We start from the raw sequence: 9,831 nt of genomic DNA, 5'->3' as shown, positions 1-9,831 counted from the left end.
AAAACACACACAGAAACTGTACTTACTAAACAAACCGTTATTTATTAATGGACCTATTTACATATTACAGCCAAATCTAACATATATCATATGCATTTATTAGACAAAGGCCAGTGTTGCAATATGATTAACAAACAATATCGTGTGCACACAGGAAAATGGGAGTGAAGAATAATGCAACTGCATTGTTCATACTCTTATCTGTGGTCACACTGAAGCAATGTGCTCAGTGGGGGTATACTGTTATATGAAAACTATGCAAGCATTTCTCATTTTCAAGGCAAATACACACAGGCTCTGTCCACGTGAGCAAAGGGTGGCTCCTCCTTCTCCTCACTTCCCAGCTTGACCACCATAACCATAGCAACCCATTCTTCAAAGGTCAGTGAGATAATGGAGTTTACAGTCATGTCGTCTCTCGGCTCTTTTCTGTGATACTGCATCTGACGTCTCTGTCTCTTTCCTCTCAGGTCTTGATGTTGAGCTCCTTCTGTAGCTTCTCTGTGGCCTCTGCCATCAGCTGGCAGGCAAGTTTGTGCTTGGGCCAGTGCTTCACCTGACACTCTCTACAGAGGAACAAATGGGTTATTTATCACAATGTGGCTGGAACCTAATGAAAGCCTGAAAATGTTTCTAGTCTAGACTGTCCCTCTGTTTCACGAGTACAGTCTTGTGGACCCAGGATGAGCTTGAACTGAACTGTGCATGATCACAACTTTACTGGCTGTAACGTTAAAGGAATACTAAAAAGAATAGTGTTTTTCAGTCTAATCTTTATCTTTCGCATCTACAGTGTACTGACGATGTTTTTTTCTGTTTCTTAAAAAACCCAGAAAACGACTGACTCAAATGACACTTACAAAAGAAATTGGGCTGTTGCTGAATTTAATTAGTCAATGTTTCCATGAGACACATTTTGTAGACCTCAAAGTGTAAGTAAAGCTGTAAATCAGCATCATTTGGGGGAAGTCCAGACGTGGTCAATCAATCAACAAAACCCCAACTCCTAATTAAAGACATTGTTTTTTTAAGTGTTTATAAAATAGTGGCAAACACCATTGTCTGCACATTGCTAGTAAAGTCACAGCCATGCCAGTTATGCCATGGCTGTTGTCTACAGCCATGAGGTATGTAACTATGAGCACTGGTTTACTGATCACAGGACCTGCTAAGCTGTCATTGTTGGCCAATTGAGCAAGGCCCTTAACTCTCTCTGTTTCAGGGCGTGCCATAGCATGGCCGACCCTGTATTCTGTGGAGCAGTTGAGGTCTGAAGCTCTTGGCACCTGGTTCAGTCCCCTTAAGGAAGTGGGGGCTGGGAGTGAAGGAACAGTGTCTCTTCTTCCTCTACATTCATAGTTGAGGGGCAGCTAACTCCCTATGGCTCCTTAAGCGCTGAGGTGGTTGCTCACTGCTCTGTTCACTAGTATGAGTGTGTTTACTGCTGCGGTTGGTGTGGTTGGTCTGAATTCCATCTTACTGAAATGACAATAAAGTGTGTTTATAATGTTATTTTTTTCAACATCAACATGTAAACACACATAATGGTTGTAGTTCATGTTTTATGGCCAAACAATTAGTCATGGAATTAACTTTCTGTATTACTGTGCATATGACTCTCTTGAATCTTGAACTGATCAGTGGAGTTTTTCATTTATATGTTTAGTTCTTTTTCTAAGTACATAGAAATATCTGAACTATTGTCTGTGGTAAGTGGCATGATACACATGCAGCAGATAGGGATCACATTGAAAAATGCTGGATTCCTTCTACGGGTAAAAGTGTTCATTATTCTGGGTTGTGAATAATGCTAATGCTAATTATTATTTATTTTTTAATGCAGCCACTCACCTTTACCTTTGTACATACCGTTAGAAGTATTACTCAGAATGGAATCGGCTAGACTGCATTCAAAACAGTTGTATTAATAAAAATGGTATGTATGGTGATGTAGGGCACCTGTTGCAGTACCACTCCCCCTGGCAGCGGGAGCAGCGCTTGATCCCCTCTGCCCCACAGGTTCCACACTTCGGCTTATCTGGTATAAGACTCTCCATCACATCAAGATTATAAGTCTCAGCCAACCTGGGGGGCAGGCACACACACAGGCCATTATACTTACAGGATCACACTCAGGACAGCATGTACATTCCCCAAGCTTTTCTGAACTAAGAAATATGCCAAGCTGATATGGTACTTCTAGCTCAGATTTTAATGAGATTTTGGAATGGGTAGCTCACCTGTTTGCCTGTTTTCTTAGCTCACTCTCAGATGGGTTGAACACCTTCTGTACTTGATATTTGGCTACAGCCTTCCACTTTCCAGAATTCTCAGCAACAATTTCATTCCAAATTTCTGGAAGCTGAATGTATTGTACAATCACAGGACTTTATTTTGTCAGAAATTGGTTATTGATCAAATCAAATCATTTGTTTCAAATGTTCAGGATTCGTCTGCATAAACGTTTGTGAACCACTTACAATTTTCTGCATGAGCTTGAGCAGAAATGTGATGATCAGATCATCTAATCCCTAAAACTAGATAGACAGAACCCAATTCAACAAAAACATGTGTTTTAAGAACACACGTGTTCACTATCAAAATACAACTCCACAGAGGTTTGTGGAAGTGTGCCATGCCTTGAACAAAGGCGATTACTGAAGACCTCAGGAAAAAATATATAAAAGAATTAACAAAGATTTTGAGAAAAGAGTTTGACCTCTATCAATCCACTGTGTGATTATTTACACAAGGAGGGAATTCAGCACTACAGGTTTCTTTTGCATTGAATAATGCCACTAATAGTAAAAATGTTTAAATGAAAAGTGTTATCTTTGGCAAAACACTGCATTCCAACATAAGGGCCTTATACCAAATGTTACACACATAGTCGGCAGTATTATGGTTTGGGGCTGCTTTCCTGCTTTATTTCCAGGATAGCTTGCAGTTATTGATGGACCAATGGCCTACAAATGTCATGCAGCCAAACAACAACCCTAAGCACACACTACATCTATCTATATCTATAAAGAAACAGTTAAAGCACAAAACAAATTACATTTTGGAATTTTGAAATCCAAAAGTCCAGACCCTTAACCCAATAGAAATGTTGTGGAACTACCTAAAAAGACATTGTTGGGTACATTTTCTCAATAAATGTTCAAATAAATGTTGCATCATGTTTAACTGAGCTCTATTCATCCAATTTTAGGACTGGAGATCTGATCACATTTTAAGCTAAAATTGATGCAGTAATACAGAAAATAGTAAAGGGTTCACAAACCTTCTAGCAGCACAGTAATATGGACTATGTGTGTGTGTGTGTCAGGAGTGTACCTGCTCGAGGATGAGTTCTTTTTTAGGTGGTGCAGGGTCTGTAACAGCTAGATGACTGAGAAAACGCTGAAGATCAGCAAGATTGGGCAGCTGATCAATAACAACCTCTGTCAAAAATCCACGCAGCTGTAGACATGAACCCAAAAGACACCACACACAGGATAACAAATGCTTATTAAGACACTCATTAACACACACTAAAGTTTGTCTTGGTGTCTGTTATTGGAATAAAACACAAACATATATATATATCTATATGTGTGTGCATTTAACTCCCTACAGATAAGATAAAATAGTGGAAGAATAAAGGGAAAAAAGGGGAGAAAATAAGAGGACCGGATAAAGAGAGGAAACACCTCTAAAAATAAGACACGGCAGCATGGCGTGCAGTGTTTTTCTCATCAGCCTAAAGGAAGATCAGATAAGATGTCAGAAGACAATGACTTGGCACAGAGTGAGAATGACAAGCAGAGACCACATCCTGAAGGATTATGATGATAAGGCAAGACTATAGACTTCAAGGGCTGACTATGGAGAAGAAACAGCTTTGAGTTGGAAAAGAATAGGGCTCATTTACTGCCTCCTCTCAGATGTAGTTTGGAGAGAGGACAAAGAAAGTGTTGATTGGTAAGATGAAGATATTGATGCTGATTACCAATTTGATTGTACATGTCGTTTGAATTCAAATGAACTAAAACAAGAGCATTACATAGTTTCTCTGACCATTGACCGAATGTATTCAATGAACCAAAACATGTTTGGTATCCAAAGTTTGCATATTTAGTTTTGTACTAGAGTTACCAGCTTATGTAGCTAACAGTAATTAGCTACATAACTACTTATGCTCATGTAGCTAACAGTAATAAAAGCATATTACTACCAATTCCTAAATCAGTATTCCTAAATCGTCACACACTTCGCCTCAAACCACAAAGAGTTAAGTAATCTGATTCCTCACACTGAATAACATACTGCTCTCACCAAGGTCAGAAACCACACAACAAAGCCTGGGATTTTTTAACAACTCTACACAGTTCTCGGAAAGGAAGGTGTGATGGAGAAACTTCAGTATGTTTGACTTTTAGACAAACTATTACTTTAAGAGTTAGACTGCATCTGGTTGTAAGTATTGGTGTCATAAGCAATCACCTTAATGATGCCAATATTTGGTTGATTTCAACACCTACACAAAAAACAACAGATATACAGCTAGACTGTTGAGTCCTTATCCCCAAATCTGATACATCTCTGAACTAATTTGGTACATTAATTTGATGATTTGGTGTATTTCAGTTATAAGACCACAAAAAATGAGCAGGGCACTGGACATGTAGTACTTGAGAAACACCGGTCTAGAACCCTGGTCCTGGAAGCATTCTGCTCTGAAAATTTTAGTATTTTTTTTAACTTAACTTAACCCTCTTACTAACTCTGATGTGGCTAGTTGATGAGCTAATTAGTTGATTTAGGTGCACATGGGACACTGTACCTTTAAGAGCTGGCTTTTGTTGAAGTTGTTAAAGTCATATTTCCTGTGGCAGTCTGGTTTAAGCAGCAGGTTGAGCAAAGAAATCCAGACCTGTCCGTCCAGTTTGGTCATCTTTAGCCTGTCCTCAGCAGGAATTTCTCTCCACTTACCCTCCTCGTACTTCTCCAGCTTACCTGCAGAGGGAGACAAAACACTATACATATGACACTAGTTCTGAAAGAAGGTTTTTCAAGAGCAGTTTTTTTAATTAGCATCATCCAGGATATCATAGTGATATTATACAGGATATATCATACAGACATCGTCCAGGAGGAAATTTTAAATCTTCTTTAAACTAGCTCACAAGATCTCAAATACTTTCTTCAACATGAAAAACTTTTTACTGTATTTATGTTAACCTGCATCTGTTCTAATGTGATAAGCTGTAATAACACGCTTATTGCTGTTTTTAAATATTGTGCTCAGGTGTCTAAAATCTTTGTATGTGTGTATGTGTACTCTCACTTGTTACCAATGATGGCATTATGCCAAAAAAGATATACTCCCCTGGGTCTGTGTTACTAACCTCTGGTTTTGCGGCTCCAGGGACAGTGTTCCACAAGTTGAACCAGCAGACAAGGAAAATTATGAGTGTTCAGCATCCTTGAGAGCACACTCAGACTCAAACTATGTTAAAGAGACCAATAAGGTAAATCAGCATCTCCACTATCTCATCAATTCTGTTTGTTATTGTGTGTCATCCTAAACCGTCATACCTCTCCACATGATCAGTAATGTAGCGAAGCACAGCCAGAGCCTTGAGAGAGATTTCAAACTCTAGCATGATACTGTGGTTGCGCAGATCCTGTAACAGACAACAAACACATTACACATATATTCAAAAATTTCCATTTTTTAGCAGCTAGCTAAATCATTCATTAGTCATTTATATATTATAACATTACATTAGTCAAAAGTAATTTGTATATTATGTAATAAAGTATTAAAATGACTAATTGTTATGGCATTACATCTGTTATTATCACCTCAAACCCTAAAATAAGCCAACAGTCCTTTATATAATCTACTAAAGTATGTTTAGTGATACAAAAAAACAATATTTAATATAATATAAATATACTTAATATTAACTGCTTGACTTATTGATTGACACTTGATAATAATAATTAGGTATATACTGAGTGGGGTGAAACTGTTCGAATGTTTGATTCTTTTCCAAACTATTACTTTAATTTTTGTATGTTTTAGTTTTTAGGGCTGAAAAATGAGAATATTATGAAAATGAGATTTCCCAGACTGCCAAACTATTAATTTACGGTTAAAACAGCATAGGAGTAAGACTATGTTTAAGTTTTACACATTCTGAACACATTACACACCACCAGACACTTTCTCTCACCTGTACAGAGTTCATATCTGCTAGCTCTGTGCGTGAGACTCTGTCATGAATGGGGATTTCTCTGCGGGCACACTGCCCTGCTAGCAGAGTAAGTTTGCGATGGCAGTAATCCACCAGGTCCAAAACAGCATCCTCGGCTCCCTCACACGACTCCTGCGGCATCAAAACCAAAAGCCTCCTTAACCGTCAGTCCACCTTACTAAAAGCCTGATATTTAGTCTCCTCAATGAAACTGTATGTTCTATTATCATCTCTGTTATGCAGTATAATACAGTAATATAAATCAGACTTAGTGAGTAGTTTATAATTTTGAAATAGACAAATTCCTCAGCAGAAGTACCTACCTTATGATACATGATTGTCTCCAATAGGTTTATGATTGTAGCTTCATGGTGAATCTGATAGCATAAAAAATGTTAATGTGAAAGTGGCAGGTTACACACTAGCAGGCATGGATTCATCTTAGTCATAGACTGTATGTTCCTTTTAATAAAAAAATATCTCCATTCAGCATGCTGTGTAGTTCAGGACTAGGCCTAATCTCTGTCTGGGAACTGGTCCTTTATCTCCAAAAGTTCATAGAAAGCTCATGAAAAAATTCATAGAACTGTCCAAAACTGTCACCCAACATTTCTTCTGAAAGTGTATTAACTGGATGTCTCTTTACAGGAATACGTTACAGGGCACTGGATAAGCGGTTAGAAAATGACCCCAAAATTATAACAAGATGGAAGTGATGTCACATGCAAAGAATTGAGGAAGAATGAGTTCCTCCAGCTTAGGCGATGGGCCAGGCAACCCGTGGGCTAAACAAATCCCTAAAACATACCTAAAACAGATGAGCACACTGTGTGTGGAAGGACAGAGAACAGCTGTGAGATTTTGATCTGGAACAACCAAATGCCAATAAAATATACACCTCCTCTGAAATTAAAAGTATTAATATGGAGTTTGTTTCCCCTTTGCTGCAGTTACTGCCATTACTGGGAAGTCTTTATACTAGATGCTAGAACAGTGCTAAGAACCAATTCCCTTAGCCATAAACAAGTGAGTGAGGTCTGTGGCTGATAAATGATAAATAATAAGTCATGGATCACAAAACCACTCAAACTCATCCCAAAAGTATCCAATGGTGCCAAGGGCTTCATATTTCTCTAGTCAACAGTTGGCCGTGAGCATCATGACCTTAAGGCTCTCGTGCAGCTGCTCCAGTGTGACCATTCTATTATATAGTATTATATGGTGATTATAAAGGAATAGGTGTGTTTGTGAAGGTATTATTGGTGCACCTTGTTGAAGGCACTTATTCGAAATGGATGCACCCAGACATACACTATATGTTCAAATGTTTGTGGACAGCCCTTTTAATAAATGCATTCAGCAATTTAAATCTGCACCCAATGTGGACACAGATGTGCAAATACACATACACGCAGTTTGTCTAGTCTCTGTAGAGAAGTATTACCAATAACGTAGGACTCTCTGGAGCAAACGAACATGAATCTATTGGCACCATGCCTAATCACAGGCATGGGCTAGAGTGGTATGAAGCTGCTGAGCTTTGAGCTGTAGAGCAGTGGAACCGTGTCCTCTGAAATGATGATGCTCCCATCCAATACTTTTTGGATGAGTTGGGGAATTGGGGATAAGGTGAGGTAGGGATCATCCAACATCCTAACCTCTCTAACGCCCCTGTCGCTGCATACAATCAATGCATACAGCAATGCTCCAAAATCGATCAGAAAACCTTCCCTGGACAGTTGAGGAGTGTGCACGTACCACCATGTAGAGAGGGAAAGTGCTCCTGGGGCTGAAGTCCTGAAGCTGGCACAGAATTGGGAAGACTTTGTGTTTCCAGATCTCCACGAGTATCATTCCGTGCACCAGTGTGGGTATCTGAACAAAGATTAACCATCACATTTACATTTACATTTATGGCATTTAGCTGATGCTCTTATCCAGAGCGACTTACAAGGTTACTCGTATTACAGAGGTGGACCAATGTAGTGTTAGGAATCTTGCCCAAGGACTCTTATTGATGTAGCGCAGCATAGCCACCCAGACCAGGAATCGAACCCCAGTCTCCCACATGTAGTGAGGCCACAGGTAGTGGTGTTATCTGTTGCGCCACACCAACCATCAGTATCTCAGCAAGGCACATTCTTCATTTAGTCAGATACATTGTTATTAACCATCACCATCATGCAGTATCACTGTTTGTGAGCCCAGTTAAGATTAGTTAAGATATTTATATAGGAAAACTAACTGATTTACCTTCCCAAGAGACACAAACAGGTCTTTGATGAACTCCTCTTGATTAGCACTGGCATTAAGAATAGCCTGCATGTTAAGTTTCTCAATGTATTCATGCTGCCGAAACCACCTGTGAGACAAAAACACTTACAAACTCAGCACAAAGTATCGTAGGTAAAAACAACGGTCCGTTCATTAGCCAGTCCAGCTAATGTCAGCTAGGTTAGCTAAGCTAGCTAACTCTAACGTTTACTTACGCAGGACTCCCGATGTCGCGCAGTGGCATTCGTTCCAAACTCTGGATGTAACCTTCAGCTTCTGCATGTAGGAGCACACAGTCCATCACCGGTGGATGACTTACGAAGGCAGAAGTTTAGTTTAGTTGGTAATCTGCGATGTTTATTCGTTTATCAGATCTACTTTTCTATCAGCTGCTTAAAAATGTTGACTTCTCCCAGTTAGCGAACGAACTCTCGTTGCTATGGTAACTGGTATACACAGACACGTGCACCGCCAGAGGCGCATGGAGAGAGCAGTGCCGTCACTGAAGGCATTAAAATTAGTGCTGTCAATCGATTAAAAAGTTCAATCGCGTTAATCACAATAATATTCTGTGATTAGTTTATGATTAATCACAAGTTAAAATGCTAGCTAGCCCGGCCTTGATTTTTTTGGGCAGGAGAATGAATGAATGAATAAATAAATAAATAAATAAATAAATGCCTAATAAACTGTCTAGAGGAATCCGTTTTTATATAATATCAGACACAGAAGCTTTAATAGAGAAAATGCTTCAGCAACTTTTTAAGAGATAAATGGATAATCAGGCACTGGGCTGTCACTAGGCTCTGTAAACAGAGAGACCTACGTGAGGAAGTTGTGGCCAAACTAAGATGATTAATTTGCCCTAAGATTAACACATTAATACATTAATCATGTATGAAAAACTATGTAAAAAATCGATGGAAACTGTAGATTTTGTTAAAACGATCATTTGGATTTTGGTTACATTGGATACATTTCATTTCCACTATTACTGCTAGTGTATTTTTTTTATTATTTGAATCTGAATCTGAATTCTTCGTTAATCTCCTTTTACAGATAATTAAATTACTACTTAAATCTTATACACATATTTACACAGTCATATTATCACTGCCCTGGTTTGGAATGAACTCTGCCCATTTTACCTTACCATACCATATAGGAGCACTTTGTACTTCTATAATTCCAGACTGTAGTCCATCTGTTTCTCTGCATTAGCCTCCTTTCACCCTGTTCTACAATGCTCAGGACCCCACAGGTCCACCACAGAGCAGGTAGTATTTGGGTGGTGGGTCATTCTCAGCACTGC

The 9,831-nt window shown here is 38.9% G+C and overlaps 1 protein-coding gene across 1 annotated transcript; it reads right to left on the bottom strand.

Moving 5' to 3' along the window:
- Nucleotides 1-17: 17 nt before the first annotated feature.
- On the bottom strand, nucleotides 18-8,928 carry zmynd10 (zinc finger, MYND-type containing 10). The gene is made up of 12 exons (XM_072683119.1): nucleotides 8,735-8,928; nucleotides 8,499-8,607; nucleotides 8,004-8,120; nucleotides 6,569-6,622; nucleotides 6,225-6,377; nucleotides 5,581-5,669; nucleotides 5,391-5,491; nucleotides 4,826-4,998; nucleotides 3,337-3,462; nucleotides 2,241-2,362; nucleotides 1,960-2,085; nucleotides 18-566 (listed from the first exon to the last, which is right to left on the bottom strand). The coding sequence occupies exons 1-12, from the start codon at nucleotides 8,818-8,820 to the stop codon at nucleotides 467-469; spliced, it is 1,356 nt and encodes a 451-aa protein (XP_072539220.1). The 5' UTR covers nucleotides 8,821-8,928; the 3' UTR covers nucleotides 18-466.
- Between the last annotated feature and the right edge of the window lie 903 nt (nucleotides 8,929-9,831).

Source organism: Salminus brasiliensis, chromosome 7 (genome assembly GCF_030463535.1).
Source record: "Salminus brasiliensis chromosome 7, fSalBra1.hap2, whole genome shotgun sequence".
In the NCBI taxonomy this organism is placed as follows: Eukaryota; Metazoa; Chordata; class Actinopteri; order Characiformes; family Bryconidae; genus Salminus; species Salminus brasiliensis.
The sequence above is the reverse complement of the archived record's forward strand: the minus strand, read 5'-3'. Positions and strand labels throughout refer to the sequence as shown.

Bases quoted from the DNA above. Each gene is read 5' to 3' on its own strand.
- zmynd10 (XM_072683119.1), bottom strand. From the start codon at position 8,820: ATGGACTGTGTGCTCCTACATGCAGAAGCTGAAGGTTACATCCAGAGT. The intron at 5,670-6,224 runs GTGAGAGAAAGT...TGTCTGTTACAG, and splicing joins CAGATATGAACTCTGTACAG to GATCTGCGCAACCACAGTAT. The intron at 5,492-5,580 runs GTATGACGGTTT...TCTTTAACATAG, and splicing joins ATTACTGATCATGTGGAGAG to TTTGAGTCTGAGTGTGCTCT.